Source organism: Pantherophis guttatus, chromosome 4 (genome assembly GCF_059756535.1).
Source record: "Pantherophis guttatus breed Tessera chromosome 4, ASM5975653v1, whole genome shotgun sequence".
Taxonomy (NCBI): domain Eukaryota; kingdom Metazoa; phylum Chordata; class Lepidosauria; order Squamata; family Colubridae; genus Pantherophis; species Pantherophis guttatus.
Window position 1 is genome coordinate 58,356,959 of NC_142066.1, and position 25,664 is coordinate 58,382,622.

General features: G+C 38.3%; 1 protein-coding gene across 5 annotated transcripts in view; it reads left to right on the top strand.

Moving 5' to 3' along the window:
• Nucleotides 1-20,797, top strand: part of SMYD1 (SET and MYND domain containing 1) — a 44,296-nt gene extending 23,499 nt beyond the window's left edge. For 3 of the 5 annotated variants that reach the window (XM_034416105.3, XM_060691725.2, XM_087892249.1), the window contains exons 3-10: nt 3,331-3,544; nt 5,155-5,285; nt 7,961-7,999; nt 10,529-10,721; nt 13,977-14,069; nt 18,235-18,398; nt 19,588-19,756; nt 20,423-20,797. In XM_034416105.3, the coding sequence (XP_034271996.1) occupies nt 3,331-3,544; nt 5,155-5,285; nt 7,961-7,999; nt 10,529-10,721; nt 13,977-14,069; nt 18,235-18,398; nt 19,588-19,756; nt 20,423-20,581 (1,162 nt within the window). In that variant the 3' untranslated portion in view covers nt 20,582-20,797. The remainder of the gene's footprint in view (nt 1-3,330; nt 3,545-5,154; nt 5,286-7,960; nt 8,000-10,528; nt 10,722-13,976; nt 14,070-18,234; nt 18,399-19,587; nt 19,757-20,422) is intronic. The other 2 variants (XM_087892251.1, XM_087892250.1) reach the window with 1 other exon arrangement.
• Nucleotides 20,798-25,664: the final 4,867 nt, after the last annotated feature.

Sequence of the window (25,664 nt, forward strand, 5' to 3'; positions counted from 1 at the left end):
GGGTCTTGCAGGATGGGGCTGCTGGAGCAGCCTCTGCAAGGCAAGGCAGGTGTCGGGGCATGGATAGCCTGGCTGCAGGGGCCCTGAGGTAAGATGGTACGGGGCGCGTAAGGCAGCTCCACCCCCTGCCACGTGGCAGTAGCACTAATGCACCACGTGGCCTCCTACCCCTCCCCCCCGTGAGCAAGCAGAAGAAGTGGGCCTCCTGTACATGGAAACAAATAAGACATCCCCTGAAAATAAGCCCTAGTGCTTATTTTGGGGCCCAAAAGAAAATAAGACCTGGTCTTATTTTCGGGGAAACACGGTGTATATATATCTTCTCTCCTTCTGAAACAATAAATATCTGCAAAAATTGAGTTGATTTCAGTGATTGATGGATGGGAGTGGACATAAACATTCCAAAGGGCTTTTTTCTAGTCCAGCAACATTCTGAAGTTGGAAGGATCAGGAAAAGGTCTTCTGGAAGATGAAATTGAGAGAGATTCATGTGAGACTGTTTGGATGTTACTTCTATCCACAGGATGCTTATGGCTCAATGACTTTGCCCTCTGAAGTCCCTCCCCAGAATGCTGGTGATTGCAGCTACTGCTTTTGGAGAATGGTAGGAAACATCAGCATTGTGGCTGCAGGTTTCAGAGGACAGAGGACTATACCAACCACCTCATAGTTGTTACTATGAGCTATGTGGATCTAGGGGTCATGAATGTCACTGATATCTGCAGCATGATCAAGAGGCCTCTGTGTTGAGATTTGGAAAAACCATGCAGAGCAGAGAGATCATTATGAACCAAGTGGTATGAACAAGGTAACTTCTTCCATTACCAAGATATTGACCAGTTTCTGCAGTCAATTGACCACTCATATGGAACCAATAAAGGAGAATATTTGTAGCTCAGAGTTGAAATGAGGGATCCTTGGTGCTCCCTGACCTTGGTTGTTTTCTTGTAGATGTTTCATTATGCAAACTAGGTAACTTCATCAGCACTAATCCTGATTATTTTAGCTTGTTTGGGTAATGAAATATCTGCAAGAAAACAACCAAGCTCAGAGAGCACCCTGGACCATTCACCCCACACACCTGAACTGATTCAATAGGATCTGTTGGGATTAAGTAAGGAGAAGGAGGAGCAAATATATGACATCTATGATTTCAGTAGGAAAAAAAGAAAGGGGGGCTCTTGAAAAAAGGGCAACCATAAACTCCAGAACTTAATCTCCAGTTTCCATTGACTTGGCCTTTTTATTTCCATGCTTTCACACTACAACAGAATCACCACAAATAATAAGTGCCACCTGTATAATGCGTGTTGGATTTGATTCTCAATTCTGTGGCAGTTGCTCATTAGGGGATTGGTTAGTCAGTATTCAAGGCAAATTATTTGGAGGATATCTCTGCCTTTTACATTGTTCATCACAAAAACTGAGAAAGTTATTTTTAAAAAGACAGGTAGGCACTCCAAATATTATATGAGCATGTTATTATTCTATTAAAGGAAGACAGCTTGAGGGAATGTTTGAAATGGCTATTTGCGCAATCTCTCAATTTTAACTACTACCGGTATGGAACTCTACACTTATCCTATTTATAGGAGCTGGATAAAAATACACCATTGTGATATATGAGACAGGAAGGCATTGTGAACTTCAATGGAAACTATGCTTCTAGCTAGAGAGTTAGTTCTCCTGAAAGGCTTCCAACTGTGAGTATATTTGTAGAAAAACTAAGATTGCTTCTTCCATTATTTTACAAACTATTGTCCACAGGCATGGCACAGAACTTCTATCATCCATAAGGCTTACTTGCCTGGCAGGGGAGATACCCTTATAGTTATGTAGCTTTGCTGTACAACCCTCAACAACCTCAGCTACTGCACAATATTGGTGTTGCCTCTTCATATTTTTTCTGCAGATTTGATCATCTTAGTATAGTTGAATTTCAGTCAATTTATTCAATTTCAATTTATTTTTTGCTCTCTGATGGTCATCCAGATTTTTTTACAGCTCATATCTCAACTCAAATGCTTATTACAGAGATCAGTAGAATTCAAAAATACTCAAGGAGCCTCTAGTTAAAAATTCTAGAATAAAATAGTAACAAATAACAAAATTTATGTTAAAATCATAATTTGGCATCTTATCTGTCAATTGCACATAAATAAGAACATGATCTAGGCTATAATATAATATTAGTCCTTAAATTGTAAAGGCCTATAAAGTCATTAGCAACTAAAATGTAACCAAATAATAATACAAAAAGATTCAGTGTATTAATTGTGTAAAATACCTATTAATGGATTATCCATTAGGTTCCAATGAAACGTTAGTACTGCTGTGCAGAATCTAGCTACCTCTACTGTGACTACCATCCATTTGTCGTTAAGCAGTCATTGAAGATGAATGGTGCCAGAATGGCCAGGATACCTATAAATTATTGGGAAGATAAATTTTGTTCAAATGTCTCTGTAAAAAGAGCAGCGAAGAATGATTTTCTTCTTCGCAAACACATAACCTTTCAACCAGTGGTATCCTTTTATATTTGCTATCCAGGATGGCTGATGCAGCCTATATCTGGTAGCTCCAAGTCAGACATGTGCAAGAGAACTGAATGATACTGGTAACTAATGAATAGTTAGCCAGACATAATGGCTTACAGTTCAAAGTTCTTGCATAATTCCTAATCTTTGAATTCTTTTCCATGTCTCTTTAAAGGAGAAGGGTTTATAAAATAAAAATAAAAATCTGTACATAGCCCAAATGGATGTTGCTCCTTAAAAGAGCCAAACAACCTATAAATTTATCTGACCAACAGAAAAAAGATGTTGCAGATTATTTGGGGGTACCTAAACACGAATCTCAGTTTAGAAAGAAGAGTCTGCTTGATTATGTAAATAATACCAAGCATTCTGAGACATAAGCCAGAATCCTCTACTGCCCTTTGTGTATGCAGGAATAACCTGTTTAATTTTGATTACAGTCTACTTATGCTGAGGGTATCACAATTCCATTTCACAAAATATTAAGAAAAATAACCAAGTTTTGCAATTCATTGTATAGTTTCTGACAGACAGTTTGGTATATAGATGAAGGCACCAGGTTAGAAACCAGAAGCCATGAATTTTAATTCTGCCTTAAGCACAAAGCCAGCTTGGACCTTGGACTGGTCACTTTTTCTCAGTCCTAGAAAGGAAGCAATAGCAAACCAATTCTGAAAAATCTTGCCTAGAAAACTGCAGGGGTTTTCAAGGCAGGCTCCCAGAATCTTGAACAAAAGGAAAAAAACAAAGGTTTCATATATTTATACACTGTTATATACTCTTCTCCTACTAGGTTGGCTGCCCGAATCCTGTGGAGAATTGAAAGAGAAGGAGGGGGCCTTACTGAGGGGTGTCTGGTTTCCATTGACAGCCTGCAAAACCATGTAGAACATTTTGGGGAGGAGGAAAAGAAGGAGCTGCGGATGGATCTGGAGAGTTTCCTGGAGTTCTGGCCACCTGAGAGCAAACAGTTTGGCATGCAATACATCTCCCACATATTGGGTGTGGTATGTATATATTGTTGAAGTCTGGAAGGAATTGTGGGAGGGAACTTGGACAACTAAAGCAAATGTATCCTGCAACCAGCCCGCATTTATGGTGGTTCGCAATGCCCATGGTCATGTGACCACAACAATTTGAATGATTATAAGTTTTTTTTCCTGAAACCAGAGTTTTACTTCTGTTTTTTGGAAGAAAAGCTCTATAACAAACAATGGTTTTGCTTAACAACTGTGGTATTCGCTTAACAAGCAAATTAATAATCATTGTGTTCAAAAATTTTTGAAAGTCAAAATTGACTCTGCTCACGCCTGCTTTATAACCACTACAACTTTCAACTGTAATTGCCAGTCTCAATTATGGTTGTAAGTCGAGGACTACCTGATTAATGGGCATACTATGCGAATGGCCTCAATTATATTCAATAAAGTTATAATTCATTACTTAGCACACTGTGAGAATGCAATTATAGAGCATTGGAACAATGTTTGTTGCATTTCATTAAACTCTGATAAAGAGCTCCATTCTTTCAGGTAAACAGTGGGGTTTGGGTTATTTTTGATGTTTGTAACAAACCAAGGTGATGACAAAATGATAACATACATGCTAGGTTGCCATTACGTTACTGTTTTTTTTTTTGCTCCCGGGAATACCTGTGGCTGTTTATTTTTAAAAGATGAGTTTTTTCTCCCAGCCCTTTTCCTTACTACCTGGTTATTTACTGGAGCTCTTGGTCCTCTGACACATCAGTGTGGGTATCCTTTACAGCAGGAAGATGGTACTGTAATTAACTGAGTGTCTAAAGATGAAATACTGGAGGATTATGGAACATATCTGAGGTATTTAAAATTACACATCAGGAATCCACTGATTGGTCAGCACCTTCACTAAGTTTTTAAACTACTTAGCCCAAAGGTCTGTAGAGATTCTCAGTCATCCAGGTCATGTTTGTCCCGAAGGTTGTCCTTTTTCTTATCCTGTCAGAACTGAAGAAGCTTCTTGGGTGAGAAGCGAATTAAAAGAAAAAAACCAAGAAAGTCCAGTTGCCTCCTGATAAAAACACCTTTGGGACTACTTAGTCCAAATGATGCTGTTCCGCCCCACCTCCAAGCAATGGAGGGGGGAGGGGGGATAAACACATTTGAATCCTTCACAAAATTTTGTAGATTGGAAGATAATCAGTCACACTCTCCCCTGATACCTAGTTTGTAAAAAAAAAAAAAAAAAAAAAAAGATAGAAGTTGCAACCACATGACCAAATCCTGACTCTTTCGTGTATGTGTCTATTGCAGGATTTTATGAATTAGGAAAATGCATTTCTAAAATATGCAAGAAATGTAGTGAGAGAGATAAGAAAAAAGAAAGAGGGAGAGATGATTGCTGAACATGTTTTGGAGATTTATATATACTACATAATCTGGCTAGTAACTTGTGATGGTTTTAATATACATCGTAATATAGTAGATGGAATGAGTTGACCTATGCATCAATTTATATTTCTGTTCCCAAATTCTGTCTGAGAAATAGATCCCTCTGTAGGTACAGAAACTGGCTGTCTCTCATCTAAAAAATATTTGTTTTCCTGATCCATCTTATTTTTTTGTTTTTGTGGGAGCAGATCAATTGCAATGGTTTCACCCTGAGTGACCAAAGGGGACTTCAGGCAGTTGGCGTAGGCATTTTCCCTAATCTTTGCTTGGTGAATCATGATTGTTGGCCCAATTGCACTGTCATCTTTAACAATGGCAAGTAAGTATTCTTCTCTGCAACACTCTTTTCTGTTCAGAGATTAAAACAAAGTCTTTCAGAAAACAATCTGCTTTTCAGAGGAATGATAGCTTAACTCTAATGCATTGACTTCCACTTCCATAAAATATATAATATGGCCACTTCTGAACTCATCTAGAAAAATGGGGAACCCGTTGGAACATTATTTTGTACAAGTCCCATTTCAATGAGTGGGAAATGTAGGAGACTTTTACAATGTTCTTAGCAAGCTGGAAATTATTCAGTAAAGACTATGCTAAATGGTTCAATGGCTTGTACTCAAGGTGTATTGTCAAGAACATGTTTTTTTCATTGAATAAATTCCTAGCAAGACTTAGTAATGAAATTCTGATTCACTAAGATGGTGATCAATCTGTTGATGGAAGTCACTAAGGGTCATAATGATATTTCTAAAAATAGACAGAATCAATCTTTCTTAAACCTGTACTATCGAACAATCAAACAGGGAAGGCTCCTCCAGGTCTGTATGAAAAGACAAGCATCCAGTCATCTTCTTAGAGAAAGGATAGTGACAGCTATATTCTCCCTTAAAATATGCTCCATTGATACTATCTGTTTGATTGCAATAAATGTAAAAAATCTACTGCAAATGATCAGAGGATAAGAATTGGAAGACCAAATGTGATCCCTCTGGAATGTTGCTGTACATATATTCTGACTACCTCATAAAATAAACTTTGAATAGCAGGAGAAGCATGTGAATTCTGAATAAGAACCAAAACTTAAATTAATGTTACTATTGCTCAGGGATGAGCAGCTCACAATCCATATTTTTTTTTTATGGCTCTCAGATCCTTGCTTGCAACTCCTGGAATTCCTAAGTCACAAATGCAGTGTTGAGTAGCAAAATACCAGCATTCATGGATCAACTTCTGATGTCTTTTTTTCAGAAATTAGAAACTAAATAGATATGTTAAACTTTAGTAGGCTTAAGAAATTTACTTTATTAAAACCTGCCACAACACCTGCCTACTTCCAAGGCTCCCCCAGGAACTACTACTTGGGTGATCTCAATGCATTATTACATGTCTCTGCAGTCTTTGGAAGCTGATTAAAAACAAATACCACCACAGTGCAGAAAGGCCAGACTATAGCATGAGTCAGAATATCAGAATATCAGTCTGGTATTTTTAATATCACTGGTGGCTTTGACTCCCACTGTAATTGAATGGGGAAAGGATCATGTAGAACTTCTCTGCTATGGTGGGAGAGTGATGTATTGGTCATATTTGATTGGATGGGGTGTTATTTCTGAGCATGTCTAAATGGAACTTCGGGCAAGGAGGGAATTCAAGACGTGAAGTGTCCAAAACTAAAGCCAGGATGCTGTTATGCTCTAGCAGTTCTTTTTCTATTGCTGGGGACTGTTTTCCTTGCTATTTGATTGAGGGGCATTTGCACTGCACTGCAGCTGCTCTGGTTAAAGCCAGCATTTTGCCATTCCTTTTGATCAGGGCTATATGAAATAGGTCAATTCATAAGAGGACTTAAAGAAAGCAGCAAGGGAAGGTTCTTACCTAGCTAGCTATGTCTTCTGCTACTACCAGGGGAAAAAAATCCCATACAGATTTTGAGATGTATTGACTGATACTAGGAGAGAAAGCCCAGTTGGAAATCATTCCCAGCAATACAAAGAAGCTACTGAGTGGAAAGATCCATCTTTCTCTGGTTCAGTTGTAAGGACTGCCTTTTAGACTGCTATGTTACTACTTGTCACTCTTCTCCTTTCAAAAGGAGAATAAGAATAAATGAAACTTGCTTGTAGACTTGTAGTGTTTAATCTTAGTTGCCTGAAAATAACCCCCATTGTAAGGTTTTTGGGATGGATCAAAACATAAAAGTTAAACATAAACAACTACCGTAAATTATTCTGGTCCAATATCTATTATCCATCCTTTCTAGTAACATTTAGTGGTTATGAATGCTATTAGAAGGCCTGGAGCATACATTATGTGCTTGAGGAAAACCTGAAATCAGATAGTTGAAATAGCTAAAGACAAAACATTTTATTGTGTCTGGCATTACTTTTTATACTGATGCTTTGTAGTATAATTGCAGTGAACTCAGTAAGGTAGTACATGTGGTATATATTTTAATTATAGAGATAGACTCACTATAAAGGAGTTCTGCTTGCTGCTACTAATGCTATAATGCTGAAGCTGATCTGCTAAGTAAGACTTATCTATGCCAAAGGAAGGTTCTATTAAACCTTGGAGCTTAGTTTCACCAAATTCTTATTTATAAAACTAAACTTCTCTTGGATGGGGAGGAGAGAGCCCAAGAGGACCAGGAGAAGAAAAATCCAAACTCTGTGATTGCCTTCAACTCTGGTTCCCCCACTGCGAGAAAAACTAGTCAGTCAGTCAATCAATCAATCAATCAATCAATCAATCAATCGTGGTGAAATACAAGTATTCCAAAGCCTGTTTGAGAGGGGAAATTGTCTAGCCTTTATAAACTGTATGGTCTTAAGCTTCTATCTTATAATTTCAGATGCACCTTTAATGTTGTCTTTGGTACATGCATGTCAATCTATAGCTGCCCCCAAGCATTCAATCAACTAAATATCTGGGCTCAGACTGCTTTTCCAGTGTTTCTACCTTTGTAAAACTGCAGGTGTCTATTTTTTTTTCCAGTCATGAGGCTGTAAGATCAATGTTCCACACCCAGATGAGGTGGGTCAGTCTTGAAAGCATAATATACTCCCTTCTCTCACTACTTCTCTATCATCCTGCATCAGTATAGAGGAATCACAGACAGTAATAACCCAACTTTGGAAACGTCTGTCGGTGCATAATTCCATCGTTTCTGTAATCCCTCAGTTAAATTCCACTAAATCCAGCCCTTAATTTAATACTTCCTGCATTTTGTAGTGTATAATAATAATAATAATAATAATAATAATAATAATAATAATAAGTACTATTATATTGTGATTGTCACCTCTGGTTTTATCAGATCAACTTTTCCACCCTTCTTAACATTGGTACTACCTTCTTTTTCCCTCTTTCCTTTCCATAGCAGTGACAGCATGAGAGTCTGTATTGGTGGTAATAAATCATATCAATCTTTCATCTTATTTGCAGATTGCCTGAGATCCCTTTCTCTAATTCTGGTTGCGTTGATTACTAATTTCAGTTGGGGAGAGGGATTGGGCATTCCATCCCTTCCATCCCATTTTCCACCCTATGACAAGTTTTTGATTGTAATTTCAGGAGGGCCTGGCAGGAGAAAAGAAGACCACTGGGCCTCTGAAAACCTTCAATTGTTTTTTGAGCATTCTTGGCAAATCTTTGTACAATCCTAGGAAATTTATTCTGTGTACTTTCCAGGAATACTCAAAATAATATTTTAAGGTTTTGTTTTTTTTAAAAAAAGGAGTTATTTGCATATCTGTGGTGTAAATTATAGAAATCCATTCCTTGATTCAGCTGATTATAAATAAACCCCTTAGTGGAAGTTGCTGCACGTTTTGAAACCAAGTATCTTCACAGCTGATGTAAGAAAGTGTGATTGTCTCTGTATGTGTGTGAGTGTAATTGTAGTTAATGTGCTACGTAAAGAAACATTATTTCTATTAAAAAAAGTGAAAACTTGTACTGGGAAGTTGTGGTTAAACTCGTGTGCTAACAGATGTATTACTTAAAGGTAATCACCATATATTTCTCAATGCTTCTGGGCTAGTATTGAAAATGAAACTGGAATGAATCAAATCAATTCCAGTATGTTAGGTTTATGTAGACTATACCAATTTTTTAAGGAAGAAAAACAAGAGAAAAATTGAGAATGTGAGAGAAACTAATTCTTTATCTTACACATTTGGAAGCATTGCTTTTTATATTTGGATAGACATAATTTAATTGCCTTCACTACCTTCGCTACCAAGGCACAGTAGTGACACTACTGTCAGAAGGGAAGAAAGTAGGAGTGATGAGGATGCATGGCAAGAACATATTCATGTGCTCAAAAGCTGAATGTTTAGGAATGGCACAGTTAATGTATCTGTACATGTGCACGTAAGTCTGCTTTTGCTTATTTTTCATAACAGCTCTATTTCTAACCAATGCACTTCATGTACATGATTTCAGATGTGATTCAGTTGGTCTAGAGCACGGGTGTCAAACTCATGTCACATTGCCATCAAATAATGTTTTGTGACATTTTTCCCATTTGCTGAGCTGGGGTGGGCGTGGCCTGTACAGGATGCATCTGGCCCGCGGGCTGCCAGTTTGACACCCCTGGTCTAGAGACTATGCTGAATCCCTCAGGTTCAAATTCTAAAGCTAAGAAAATCCACTCTACCCAAATACCTGGATGATGCCACCCAAAAGCTTTCTGTTGGTAGCAATAATAATAATAGATGAAAAGTATCCACAGGTGACCCTCTTCCTCCACCTCATAAATAAGTGCACACAGGCCCACCTCTTTAGCATGCATTCTGGCTGACTCACTTATTGAAGATTATCTATAGGTTAACTGTGGCTGTGTGAAGCAGTAACTACAGTATATGTAATTTTCAATAGCAGCCACGAAGTGGAATATTAAGTGAGTGTGCTGAAAGTAAGAAGGAAAATGTCAATTAAAAGGTAATTTGTATAACAAAATAAAATGAGAAGACACTTATCCAGAATTTCATAATGGTGCTTTTAGAATTATACTCTAGGCTACACTTGAGTATACTATAGACTCTAATTTTCTAAAAATTCAATTGTTTAAAATTTTTTAAAATTAAAATTTGTAATTTTAATTAAAGGACAGTGAACACTATGTATCTAACTTTTGAATTTTTTAGAATTTGTTCAAAACTGGACACTGCATGGTGAAATTATAGAGGTTGTTGAATGAGAATTTCTCTTTAGTCAGAAAACAAGGCCACTTTGTCCTATCAATTTTTAACAAAAGCCGGGAAAATTCCAGAACATTGAGAATAATACTCCTCAATAAATTATGGAAAATAAAAGAAAATTAAAATGACTTTGATTTCCATAAATGCATGTAGGCATTCATTTGATCTTTTCTTATTACAGAATTTTGTTTACCCTTGTACAGAATTTAGTTCAGAAGACAGAAAATTCCACACAAAATAATTCCTGTCTTTGCTTGGGAAGATACATCCTTAAAGAATTTCTTTCCTAAGAACCTTGACTATAGAATCAGATAATTATTGCAACTGATCTAATGCCTCTTGCCTTATTTAAAACTAGGATAGAGCTACGTGTATTGAGTAAGATCTCTGTAGGAGAAGAGCTGACTGTTTCCTATATAGACTTTCTCAATGTCAGTGAAGACAGAAAGCAGCAACTGAAAAAACAGTATTATTTTGACTGTACCTGTGAGCATTGCCAGAAAGGAATCAAAGATGACTTGATGTTGGCTTTGAAAGAGGGGAATGAAAAGGTATGACTTTGACAAATTTCAAAATATTTCCAGGAATATAGATGGATAAGTATTGAATTGGAAACCGAAAGATTTGGGTTCAAATATGCCTTCAGTTATGGAAGCTTGCTGAATAACTTCATGCTTATTACTGCCTCCCATCCCAACTTAGTTTATAAAGTTTTTGGTGTGAGGATAAAGTTGGCACACAAAACTGACAAATTAATAAATACATGTAATCAGTATTATATATCTTCTTTCAGTCAAGAACCTTACAAAGAAATCCTAAAATGCAGTTTTGTTTTGTTTTTTGCAATTCTGGAAGTTCTGCAATTCTGGGCTTCAATCTTTGGTGAAACACAATGTATCTACCCTTACTGAATTATTTAACAGGTTGATTTACCTATAGATAAATGTTTGCATGTTGCAGAAGATTAGCAGATAGAGTATACTATGGGTAGTATCAGTTGATCCAGGCAGCCAGTTTAGGCCTGTTGGTTCACCTATCTCTTGGGGGGCACCAAGGACATCTCAGGAAGGTGAATATATGGATAGTTGAATGTGTGGAAGAAAATCAGTATAATCAAGTAAGTTTTACTGTGAAGTACCGGTATATGTTCTATTTTCATTTTGTTGAAAAATCTTCAGTGTCCTTGGTATTCAACAAGTACAAGGGTTCTGCTCTCTTCTGTATCTTCACTGATAACTTGCTGAATTTCTTATTTGTCCAGAAATAAATTGCCAGATGTTTCTTAAACTGCTCTGACTCTGGCTCTCATTAAAGCATGAAACGTTATCATCCAAGGTAATTATTTATGTGTATATCACTACTAGTCAGTTTCATTAAAACTTTGCAAGTACTGGGCTCCATGTGAGAAACTATGGTAATGGAAGTGAAGGAGTACAGTTTAGGTGGAGAAGAGACAACATGGATCAGGTATGAGAACCACGGAAAGAAAATATTTCAAAGAGACTCCAGTGACTGTCTAGACAAGTCCCTGACTCAAAGTCACCCAGCTGGCTTCTTGCCTGAAACAGGACTAGAATTCATAGTCTCCTGCTATCTAGTCTTAAACCATTACACCAAATGAACTTTTCTATCTTTAATTCAATGGTGGGGTTCAAGTAATTTAACAACTGGTTCTCTGCCCTAATTATTTCTTCCAACAACCAGTGTGCCAAACTGCTCAGAAAGTTTACAACCAGTGGTGCGAACTGGCTGAATCCCACTACTGCTTTAATTACTCACTGTTAAGTCTGGCTAAGAATGTACTTTTACACTTTTCAAAATGCTGTTTCTACTCAGACTAGCATTAGAGATACCTTATTGAAATTCATGTAGTTTGCTCACTTAATTTGCCAGCTTTGTAGTGCTTGACTGGACAAATTGATAGCACTGACTTGCAAATATGGATTTTCAAGGATTTTTTTTTTTTTTTTTGCAAGTAGCAGTTTGCATGTGGCATTTTGTCTAGATGTATCACTATATGGCAAATTTTTGTTGGGCACTGAAAATATATTGCTATTTTGACAACATACAGAACCATCCCGGAGAAAAGAATGATACGACGTGATGCTGCTAGCTCCCACACCATTACCTCCGTGCCGTGGGCTGCGCCAGATGGGAAGTAAGCGAGCAGGCTATCAGAGACGCCGGGTGGGGCGCTTCCCGTTTTGACCCTCTCATCACCGCCGTTGTCTCTGTGCCTTTGCTCCGGCCTGAATGGGCAGTTTGGCTGTGGCAATAGGTGGGGCGATGGGCAGGGTTTCTGCCACTCTGCCAGTTTGGTTTTTTTTTTTACAGCGCCGCGGTTCTGCAAGTTTTTGTTTCAAGAGCTGCTGCTATTTTGCAAGGTTTCTTTTGCTTGCTGTGCAGCGGCATTTTAAAAGCAAACTTCAGAGCCGCCCAGCTTTTAAAAAAATGTTGCGGAGTGGCGGCACTTTAAGAAACAAAACTTGGCGGCGTTGCTTTAGAAAAACTTGCCCTGCACATCGCTGCAGCCAAACTGCTCCATCAGCCAGAGCCAAGGTTCAGAAGTAACCGCAACAGTGAGGGGGTCAAAATAGGAAGCCCCCACCTGCCGCTGGCTGCCCGCCCTCTGCCCATCCCCCGCTGTAACCGAACTGCCTGTTCTGTGTTCGAGACACAGCCAACCTACCACCGCCACCCTCTGACACCCTCCTCACTCGCCCACCCACACGGCTCTCGCCTCGCCCATTGCCACTCCGCTCTGACAACCCACTCACTCTCCATCCAGCGCCTGCAGCGAGTTATACCCACAGCAAATTTCCGGTGTTGAGATGTCTTGTGAAGAAGTGGAGGCAGTGAATTGGGAGTGGTGGCAAGAAGGCTGCCCCCAGCTGGCCGCACCGAACTGACGGCATTGAGTCATAGAAAGCTGGAGAAAGCTGTGGCCCATATAGATGATGGGAGTAAGCATAGTTCCTACTAATGCTGATTTTATTTCAGCTGTCTGACTTTTCATAGTATAACAAGGAGCATTTTGACCACTAAATCCAATTCTCTGCTCAGGATTTAATTTAATTTTTTCTTATCCAGATTAAAATATCTTGGATAGATTATTGTTTAGTCTGCACTTTAATACAGTGGTCCCCAACCCCCGGTCCGCGGACCGGTGCCGGGCCGTGGAGTACCTGGCACCGGGCCGCGCAGTGGCCGGGGGACATGAAAGCTGCAGCGTACGGCCCAGGAGCCTTTGCGCTGCAGCATTCATGTCCCCCGGCCGCTTTTGCGCACTGGGCCGTGCGCAAAAGCTCCTGGGCCGTGCCCCCACCCCTGCGCGCGCTCAGCGGGCCGCGGCGATAAAAAGGTTGGGGACCACTGCTTTAATATACCAGTAAAAAGAATGTTACAATCTCCCTAGGTGGTACTGTGAAATTTCTCTTACTGTTTGGAAGTTTTTTCTAATATTCATATGTTTTTGTCTCTACTGTCTGGGAAAAGAGAGTAAATGTTAATTTTCCTCTATGTGACATCCCTTCATTTGTTTGAAGGATGCCATCTTAAACTCTCAGTGTCTTTTCTCAAAACTGAACACATCCTCCTCCTTCAATCTTCTTAGAACCCTGTTCAATTTCATTACAGATTCTTTGAATCTGTTCCAAGAGAAAAAATGAGCTAAAGTGAATCTTGCAAGGTTTGTTCCAAGACATTATCATCGTGATAATAAAAAGAAAATTGGATTTATTTTATGATGCCCTTTGACAAGAAAAATGAGGAAGCACATGCTAATATGTTCCTCTTATTTTTCACAGCCATCTCAAGAAGTAGTGAAAGAGGTCATTCAGTTTTCCAAGGAAACCATGAAAAAAGTTGATAAAGCTCGTTCGGATGGGGTATACCATGAAGTAAGTTATTGAACATCGGATTTTCTGCAATGACTTCCTTCACAATAATTTAAGTCGTACAGGGCAATCTTTTTCCATCTCCCTAGGACTCATAGCAATGAAGGCCATCTGAACCCCTTTTCAGTGGACCTCAAAATTCAATAAACAGCCAAATAATGGCAACGGTCACTCATTTTTTAAAATAAGGAAACAAAAGTGTTAAGGAAAATCACCTTTCCATAATAGTTAAAAATGGAACTAAAAGCTGACCCTTGTTACTTCTAGGGATCATGTCCTGCTTATTGTCAAAAAGGAGAGAAATTTTAAAAGTGTATCCTCACCCTGCCAAAAATTTGCCAGTTCCTGCAGGTGGCTCAGTGGCTAAGACGCTGAGCTTGTTGATCAGAAAGGTCGGCAGTTCGAATCCTTAGTATAGGTCTCCTGTGTGATCAGGGGGTTGGACTAGATGACCTCGAAGGTCCCTTCCAACTCTGTTACTGTTATTATTATAGTATGGGACTTTTTGACAACCAAGGGAAACTTGTTCAAAATACAATATTTTCTACACATTATCTTCAGATATATCTGTCATTATGTATCTTCCCTCCCAAGAGGATTGCATGTGTGATGGCACCCCATGTTTGAGAAAAGTGCATTATATATTCTGCTGTTAAGCACCCCTACCCATTAGGATGTCCCTCATATGGAGGTCATTATGATAGCCCAGCATTTTCTGAGGTTTTTTTGGTGCCAGTCGTTTTGCTTTTTATTTTGTATTTGGATTTTAGCAATCCACAAGATCATCCCTCATGAATGTCTCTTTGTATTATTGTATCATAATTACTTCAAATGATAGATAGATAGATAGATAGATAGATACAGACAGACAGACAGACAGACAGATAAATTTAAATTTATAAACATATAAATAAATAAATACACATACAGTATTTCATATAAATATATGAATGAAATTCCCATTTTGCTCCATCTCAGCAGGAAAGGTAATCTAAAATACACTATCCTCTTAAATTAATTGGTACAGAAGGTCAAGTAAGACTGACTGTCTCAATAGACATTTTGACCAAAATGTAAAATAGATCATTTATATGGTTTTGTTTTTCCAACTATTACATTTTTAGTTGAGATTTAAAATGTGGAGTTGCTTTTTGTGGAAATGCTGGTTGAAAGGATGATACTAATCTAGACAAAACAAATATAACTTTTGTTCATGGAATTAACCTCCAGATAACCTAAACTATAAAGCATGCAGGGTTTTTTTGGTTCTGTCCCGTTATTGGTTTAAATCTATGCACATTTATAACAAGTATTTCAATTTATTGCAGCCAAAGATAGTAAAAAATGCTACAATTCAGTACAAAAAACTAATTTATTTATTTATTTATTTATTTATTTAATTAATTAATTAATTAATTAATTTATATACCGCCCTTCTCCCAGAAGGGACTCAGGGCTGTGAATAGCCAAAATTAAAAAAACATACAAATACAAAAGTTAAGATAATTAAAAAGAATTAAATCACTAGCTTCCAATTTAAAACCACCAAATCCATAAAATTTAAAATCCCAATTTAAAAACCATTTAGGCTAGGCCGGCTTGATGGAATAAAAACATCTTCAGGGCTTTACGGAAGGTCCGGAGGTCCGGGATCAATCGTATTCCAGGAGGCAGTTCATTCCACAGGGCGGGTGCCCCCACAGAGAAGGCTCTCTCCCTGGGGGCTGCCAGCCGACATTGCCTGACCGACGGCACCCTGAGGAGGCCCTCTCTGTGAGAGCATATTGGCCGGTGGGAGGTTATCGGTAGCAGGCCTCCTCGCAAATACCCTGGCCCTAAGCCATGGAGCGCTTTAAAGATGAGAACCAACACCTTAAAGCGCACCCGGAAGACCACCGGGAGCCAATGCAGCTCGCGCAGGAGAGGTGTTACGTGGGAGCGCCATGTCGCTCCCATAATCACCCGCGCGGCCGCATTCTGCACCAGCTGGAGCCTCCGGGTGCTCCTCAGGGGGAGCCCCATGTAGGGAGCGTTGCAGTAGTCCAGGTGTGACGTGACCAAGGCATGAGTGACTGTGCACAAGGAGTCCCGATCCAGAAAGGGGCGCAACTGGCGTATCAGGCGAACCTGATAAAAAGCCCCCCAGGCCACGGCCGTCATATGTTCTTCTAAAGATAGCCGTGTGTCCAGGAGGACGCCCAAGTTGCGAGCCCCCTCTGTGGGGGTCAGTGACTCGCCCCCAATAGCCAGCGATGGCACCAGCTGGCTATACCGGGACGCCGGCATCCACAGCCACTCGGTCTTGGAAGGGTTGAGTCGAAGCCTGTTCCTCCCCATCCAGACCCGCACGGCCTCCAGACACTGGGACATCACTTCGAGGGCATCATTGGGGTGGTCTGGGGTGGAGATGTACAACTGAGTGTCATCAGCGTACAGATGGCATTGCACCCCAAAACCACGGATGATCTCACCCAGCGGCTTCACATAAATGTTGAACAGGAGCGGCGAGAGGACCGACCCTTGCGGCATATTATGTATGAACACATACATAATATGTAACAATAAATACAGATTTAAATGCTATCATCTTATTGTATTCCTCATTATAAGCAAAATAGCAAAATGTTGCAAGCTGAAGTATTTCATATTATTTTGAACGTGAAAATGAGAGTATAAATAAAGGATTGATTTAAAATTCATATGATTAGATTTATTGTATTTTAAGGAATCATTCACAAAGTATATAATACACAACATTTATTTATTTATTGTTGTTGTTGTTGTTAGTTGCGAAGTCATGTCCGACCCATCACAACCCCATGGACAATTTTCCTCCAGCCCTTCCTGTCCTCTACCATCCTCTGGAGTCCATTTAAGTCCACGCCTGCTGCTTCAATGACTCCACCCAGCCACCTCATTCTCTGTTGTCCCTTTCTTATTTTGCCCTCAATCTTTCCCAGCATTAGGCTCTTCTCCAGCGAGTCCTTCCTTTTCATTAGGTGGCCAAAGTATTTGAGTTTCATCTTCGGGATCTGGCCTTCTAAAGAGCAGTCAGGGTTCGTCTCCTCTAGGACTGACTGGTTTGATTGCCTTGCAGTCCAAGGGACTCGCAGGAGTCTTCTCCAGCACCATAGTTATATTTACTTAAATAAGCCCTAAAATACATCTTACGGACTTTTATATGGAATTATCTTTCCTATATAATCTAATTTTCTACCTACTCCAATATTAACTGCGAAGTTGAAGATTGGTGAGTTTCTGCTTGCAGAATTTTACCTGTTTTGAGCCCACAGAAACTGACAAAATACTGATAACATTTCAACAAGATCTAATTCAGTTTAATTGAATTTAATAATTATAGGGAATATTTAGTTAAGTGTTTGTGTGCATAAAAACTAGTGACATGAAAAAACTTGACTATAATAGCCATTCCCCCCATATAATGCACAATTGGAAGAATCCAAGGGATGGAGTCCAAGCCCCCAGAGAGGTCCAGGATGCATAGCCTGTAAAGACAGTTGGGGTGACTACCTCTTCCCTTCAAAGTGTAAAAGGAAGGCAGATGAAATAAAGAAAAAGACAATTCTGATGCTCATGTCACCATCTCATAAAATGTCCTGGGTCAAATTTGCTATTTTATAGTTTTATAGTAGCAGAAGACATTGGCTTCAATTTTATTTGGTGTTAGGTAATTAGTAAGATTAGCAATAGTAAAAACAAAACCAGAAAAAGAAAAACCTATATCAACCTCCAAGCAATACAAGTGAGTATCTTAATAATAGTTTAATTTAACTATTCGTACACAAACAAAAAAATAAAATCTCAATATCAGTGCAACCTGAACATCCCATATCCTGAAAGAGCTCTGTTTTAATGGCTTTTCTAACAACAATAACTTGGAGTCACACTTAAAATATATAAAAGTATAGAACTGTACCCAATGCTATTGCATTATTATTGCACCAACATAGAACTATTTCTCTACATTTATTCCAGATGAATTATAAAACATACATTTTTTTCTAAATTATGGGGGGATTGGTTACAGAAACAACTCATCCACACTCAAAACTGACCTGCAAATAGAGATATGCCCTCTCTAGAGGGAGACCTCTTTGTTCTGTTCAGTCCCCCTTTTTTGATTATTTTGTTCTTGTGATTGTGACAGGTGGTGAAATTGTGCCGAGAGTGTCTAACAAGGCAGGAACCAGTGCTGGGAGAAACCAATATTTATCTGCTGCGAATTCTTAGCATCTTATCCGAAGTTCTCTCTTACCTCCAGCTCTTCAATGAGGCTTCTGGCTACTCAAAACAGATGGTGGATGGTTACCTGTATGTGACCAGAGTCCCCTTTCTTCTCTCTTCTTCAGTAACCTATTTATAGAAATGATAAAATAAGCAGATTTGGTTACCCTCTTTTACTTAATCACAAAAATACCCATAATTGAAAGAAATGAGGGCAAGTATTTAGGATTTTTAGAAATTAATATAACCAAGTTAGGGTCGTAACAGTACTGTATAATGGCTTAATATATCAATTATGTTTTCAAGAGGAAAGATTCATATAAATATTTTAAGTAAGTGAAGTCAGAGGTGGGTTTCAGCAGGTTCTGACCAGTTCCGGAGAACCGGTAGTGGAAATTTTGAGTAGTTCAGAGAACCGGTAATAAAAATTCTGACTGGCCCTGCCCCCATCTAGTCTCTGCCTCCCAAGTCCCAGCTGATTGGGAGGAAATGGGGATTTTGCAGTAACCTTCCCTTGGAGTGGGGAGGGAATGGAGATTTTACAGTACCCTTCTCCTGCCATGCCCACCAAGCCATGCCACGCTCACCAAGCCATGCCACGCTCACCATGCCACACCCACAGAACGGGTAGTAAAAATTTTTGAAACCCACCACTGAGTGAAGTGTATTGTGTTTTTTCTCCCCCTGTATATATGTAACCAAAATAGAATTCTTACCTAATCCCAGATAAATTTGGAATTGTGATACAAATCTTGGATTCCACTTCTGGCTGGCTGCAAATGCGTTAGCAAGTTGCTGTTTTCTTCTTTGCATATTTATATTCTGTATATTACTATCTATCCACAATATCATTTTTAAATCAGTAAAACTTCATTCAGCAAAGAACTGTGGAACCCTCCCTTTTTTACCACTTCCTCACTCTTTGACCTGTTCCTTGGAGATGCAGGCACATTTAAAACGTGCACATATAGGAGATTACCTGAAGGGCTGGATTATAAAATTGCAACTCCTGGTTGAAAAGATGGATGGAAGTTGTTGTATTTCTTAACTAACTAACTAACTAACCTTCCTTCCTTCCTTCCTTCCTTCCTTCCTTCCTTCCTTCCTTCCTTCCTTCCTTCCTTCCTTCCTTCCTTCCTCCTTCCTTCCTTCCTTCCTTCCTTCCTTCCTTCCTTCCTTCCTTCTTTTGATTTGTCTTTTATTCTATGAGAAGTTTTAAATAAAAGTTATTTTCTTAAAAAACTTGTACAACATGCTTCTTCTCTTTTTCCCTCAGAAAGCTTTATCATCCCAAAAATGCCCAGCTTGGGATGGCACTCATGAGAGCTGGGGTCACCCACTGGCATGCTGGACTTATTGAAGCAGGCCATGGGATGCTTTGCAAAGCTTATGCTATTCTTTTGGTGACACATGGACCCACTCATCCAATTACCAAAGATCTGGAAGTAAGTGATTTTCAAGTGTGATAAAATATCTTTTGGATTCAGAAATTATAGTGTCATTAATAAAATTTTATTTGTGATACAAACTGTTGAATTTGTTGGAATTGGATCTAGGTAGCTATTTGTCTACATGAAGAATTAGCAAATTTCCTGCTGTTCTCCATCACTAGCAGTTGTTGAAATAATATAAAGACATAATTAATAGCAATAGAAGATAGGAACCTGAGTGGCGTAGGAGGCTAATGCCTCCTACTAAGGCAGGATTTAACATCCAGCTGCCTGCAATTACTGCGAGTTCAATTCTCACCAGGCTCAAGGCCGACTCAGCCTTCCATCCTTTCTAAGGTGGGTAAAATGAGGACCTGGTTTGTGGGGGCAATAAGCTGACTTTGTATAAAATATACAAAAGTATGAAGGCTATTGCTTAACGCATTGTAAGCCACCCTGAGTCTCTGGAGAAGGGCGGCATATAAAAATAAATAAATAAATAATAATAATTAAAAAAAGAATGTGGTGAATTGTTTATCAATTTGCAGAGTACCGTGATATTAGCTGCCTGTGATAAAGACTTAACATTGAAAGTAAGGATTTTTTCCACAGACTACAATCAGAATGGTACATTAAAAAATTGAATTTTCTGTAACTTGCAATTTCTTTGCATTCATGTAGGCCATGCGTGTTCAGTCTGAGATGGAGCTACGCATGTTCCAGCAGAATGAATTTATGTATTACCAGATGAGAGAGGCAGCTCTGAAGAACCAAAAGATCCAGATGATGCCTGAGCCCACCAATGAGCCTTCAGTTGGCCTCTTTCAGAAGAAGCAATAATAAGCTCCTTTGCATCCCCATATTCTTGCAGCTACTGCACTATCAGCATTTCTTGTGCTAAGAGAAAGTCTGTGAAATGTCAAGGGAAAAAGTATTTGATCCTGAATGTTGGCTTCCAAAGGACAAATGTAGTTGGAAAAATATCATATATTTTATCATATTGATTTAGATGCACACAGTGCATCTTCACAATTATTAATAAAACTGTTGCAGTAATATGTATCTTTAACACACTTAATTCAGTTAAGGTTGGTACGTACATACAAAAATGTTATTTTGTCCCGCTTCATGTATTTCTTTTGAAAGTAAAGTTGTTGAAATAATGTGGTAAAGAAAAAATTGCATAGTGAAAGTTAGAGGTACACTGTTCCCTCCATAAATTAGTTGAAAACTTCCTATAGACCAGGTTTTAGCTGACAGAGTTTTATTATTAGCTTTTCATACTGTTCTTAGTGATCCTTCCTTCCTAAGTAAGACTTAAATGATTAGGATTAAGAGCATGCAAAAATTGGAAACTGATCCTCAGCTCAGGATAGTGCCTCAATCTAAAGGCAAAATAATCAGAAGGAGACTGATTTTTCTTCCCTCAGTATGAGGGAAATCATAATTTCTTTCCAATTTTAGATCATGAATCAGGAAATACTACACTCCATTACATAGAATGAGAAGAACAAATACTATCATTAAAAAAAAAATCAGTAGTATGGAATTTGGGGGAACAAAAACAGAGAGAAGGAATTAAGGATGTCAGGTTTAATTGATTACAAATCAGTTTAGAGATTTAAACAAATAAAAAATGGCAATCAAAGAAGGAAACAGAAGATGAATAATGACAATTCATGTGGGAGAGGATTTTGCACAGTGGCAAAATGAGTTCGACATCTTCATCACAGCTCAAAGTGTTAAAATTATAGATAGCAATTGATGACTGTACTTTCATTGGAATGACACAAGTAATAATGCTTAAATTTAGAGTTCCTATAATTACAATACGGTTTTTGCTCCTAACTCAGTTTGAACCACAGTGCTTTCCATTCCATATTTTAGATTGAGATAAGAGCTTCGTATACATGAAATTATGATCAAATTATTAAATGTTTTGATCTTAATAGGCAAAATGTGCACTGTACATACTGTATGTACTGCTTTGGCAAATACGAAAACAATAGCATAATATAATTATTTCAACTCATTTTATCAGCAGGCATGTGCAACAGGTATGTCAACACACACACACACATGTTGGAATTCTGGCATGACTTCAAAGACATAAGGTTGGCATTCTTTTGAAGAACCCTTCCAATCACAATATGGGTATTTGGGTTTCTTTGTAATAACGAATGAAGCTGGTAGCAGCAATAAAACTTTAATAATGAAATGATCTAAGGGAGTTAATTTCTAAAAGAAATCTCTCTAAAGAAATATCTCTAAAGAGCAAAGGTTTGGGAGAAGTTATGAACTGCTTCATGTAGCAGTGTCATACAAGCATTCGGGAATAAATTTTTTCATGACTATTTTTTGCTTCCTTCTGCACATACCCAGGAAAATTTAGACAGAGGCATGTCTTAGTATAAAAATGGAATGAAAATAAAACTTCACAACATATTAGGTGTTATGGGGAAGGAATGGTGTATGGTTAAAGGAAGGAAAGATCTAAGGAATATACAGTGCATTCAGAACGTATTCAGACCCCCCTTCACTTTTTTCAGTTTTGTTATGCTGCAGCCTGATCCAACAGTTGTTGAAATTCAGAAGATTAATCTTGATCTATTGGTAGAATGTCTAGCTCTTAATTACTTAACAACAATATTCTTCCTAAATTCTTGGATAAATTATGCATATTTGGATAACCAAGGAGACTTTTCTTGCAAAAGGATTAAGATCAGCTCAGATCTGGTATTCAGAATAATTCCTGTCTTCCTTAACTCTTGAGTATATTGGTTTTTGGAACAAGCTTCATCTGAGTTCAGTTGTAACAAAACTCATGCTCGTGTTTGAAAAAAAATGGGTTTTGGTTTTAAATTTGTTAATTTTAATTTTTAATTTGAAAAAAGGGTTAGGGTTTTTACTTAATCTTAGAAAAGTGATAATTCTTCAAGGGCAATTTTTTAAAAAAACCAATAATAGTTGTGTTAGGTCCATGAGAAAATATCGAGCCAAACTACATTAAAGAGTGAGTTTTAGTGCCTGCCTTACTGTTTCAGGAGGATTGTACAAATATAGAATTTTGAGGAAGTTCTGAAAATATATTTTTAGGCACAGAAATATTTAAGTTTAGTGAATCTTTACCATAAATTGGGTGTCATTGATGGCCACATCAGTATTATGGTTGCCTTCAAAGGACTGGTTGCATGTAAGACGATTTACAGCGGCCAGGTGGGTGTGGCTGTGTTGTTACAGGCGAGTTGCTGTGACTAGGCATGGCTGGGTGGGCATGGCCAGCACAATGCCCCTCACTGGTCACAGCTGACTTGGAAGAATGGGTCAGGACGGAATTAGTTGCACTGGCTAACTCGACATGGGGACAATCCCGCAACTCCTTGCCTCCCCAAACTGCTGGCAGCCAAGTGTGTGCACGTGCATGCGCACACACACACTGCATTCTGAGTTTGGGGACTTTTATCTACAGAGGAAGGAGAGGGCCTTCTCCCCAAGCCCAGGGATGATTGGCAGGTTGCAAACTCAGATATGGATAAAAGTCTCCAAGCTTGGAATGGTGTGTGTGTGTGTGTGTGTGTGTGTGTGTGCGCATGCGTGTGCACAGCACGCTAAAGGAGATGTTATTTTCCCTATCCCAGACATAGTTGCCATTTCCCTGTCCAGTGCCTCCTCCTGGCAAAGCAGGAGGCAGAGGACAATGCTGCTCTGTGTAGAAGCACCAAGGAGAAAGTTTGCAGGAAGCAGTTGCCTCTTAGTCCAACTTCTGCCTTCCACATCTTGAAAGATTAATGATTGTGTTTGCTTGTTTCCATCTTCATTCCTCCCTCTTTATGTCCCCTTTTTTCTTTATGATTTTCTCTGCCATCTTTCAGCAGACAAATGGTAACACTGCCTTATTTATTAGTAATATTATTCGAAGCTGTTGTGTAATTGCCAGAGAATCAGTATCCTTGTAAACCTGCAGGATCTACCGCATTTATTCATACAAACAAGCATACAGTAACCAGTAGGTGGCACCCACTATTCATGTTTTTATTAGACTTGTTCCATCCCTAAAGTTAATATATTCATACAATCTGCCTCAGTTTTGAAGCTTGTGAAAGCTTCTTAGTACCATTTACTTTTGGTTCCAAATATGAATCAATTATTTAAAAAAGCCCAAGCTCTAATGAAGATCACTGAAGGCTCATGCTCCCCTTTGTTCAGCTTTATGACTTTCTACTTTTCCTTCTCTAGCCACTTACTTGACCATAAGGAGATTCATCCATTTATCTCAAATCTACTAAATTAAGAGGCTTGGTTTGCATTTCATAATAATTTTATTAAAGAGTATAATTACAACAAAATTATATTTATTAAGTGACTATAATGAATTATAATCAATCACTGGTTTTGTTAATGAAAAGAATGGAAAGGATATTTATCAGAAAAATAGCTGGATTTTAATTTTCAAAACTCAGAGTTCACTGACCACTTAGGGCAGTCCTACCTAGCTTCTACCAGAGTACTAGAATTCAAATGTAATTAACATTTATCCCATATTCTATTTTAAAACTGTTCCTAAATAAGTATTATTGCATTTGGATGGGATAGTGGACGTTTGCCTATATACATGTAGACCATGACTTACAACCATTTGTTTAATGACCATTCAAAGTTACAATGGCACTGAAAAAGTGACATGTTTTTCAGTGCCACTGTAACTTCGAACATCACTGAATGAATGGCTGTAATTTGAGGATTACTTATATCAGTAAAGATACTCTAACATTGCTAACTAATAAACAGAAAGCAAGAAACAGAAAATATCAAGAATACTGTCACAAAAAAGGATATATTTTGACTCTGTTAAAAGAACAAATCAACCAAGAAGCTGATTATAATTTTTGATGATAAAAGGAATGAATTACCCCTGAAAGATCAGGAGTCTGCAGAGGAATCAATTATTAGTGTTCAGAATGTAGACTACACGACTGCAGCTGAATTGCTTCTGTCAGGAAGAATATTTTGGTAATTGTAACAAGAAGACTAAAGGTGAAGTTTGAGATTTAACTGATAACTTAAAAATTCGTATGTCTACATATATAAAACTCTGAAGAGAAATAGTTGAATAATTTTTAAAAATCTCTTAACATCCTATTTCCTACACTAGATACAGGAAAAGTATACAATCATCAATAATTCTGGGAAAATGTGGGAAAAAAATCACCATTTAACACTTTTTAAATACACAAATCTTAATTCTTAAAAATTGTATGAATTTAAGATTTATGGATAAATTTTATATTGTTAATGTTTAGTGCTTTTCTCTGTAATTTGTTTATACAATTAATACTTTAAAAGGACTTTCAAAATGTCTTGATGCCATATGGCAATGCTGGAAGAAGCAGGAAGAGTTCCAGGAACTACAACAAAGCATCAGCAAGATCCCATGTGTGTTTCAATGAATGAATGAATGAATGAATCAATCAATCAATCAATCAATCAATCAATCAATCAGAATAGAGCTGGAAGGGACCTTGGAGGTCTTCTAGTCCAACCCCCTGCTTAAGCAGGAGACTCTATACCATTTCAGACAAGTGACTGTCCAGTGTCTTCTTAAAAACCTTCAGTGATGAAGCACCCACAAGTTCTGACTTAATACTATACTTAGCTGTCTCCCTTTTTAATTTCATAGTCTTATTTGTTCCATAACATATTTGATATTATGGAGTATGGAGTTGTATGCATGTTTTTAAAGCTCTCTAGGGCAGGGATCCCCAGAGGCTGGGCCACAAACCAGCACCAGTCTGTGACCCATTAGGAATTGGTCCACACATGCAAGCGAAATTTAATCTGTGCATGCACAGGATCAAGGAAGTATGTGAAACTACGGAACTAGTTTCTGGTTCCCAAAAGGTTGGGGCTGCTGTTCTGGGGAACT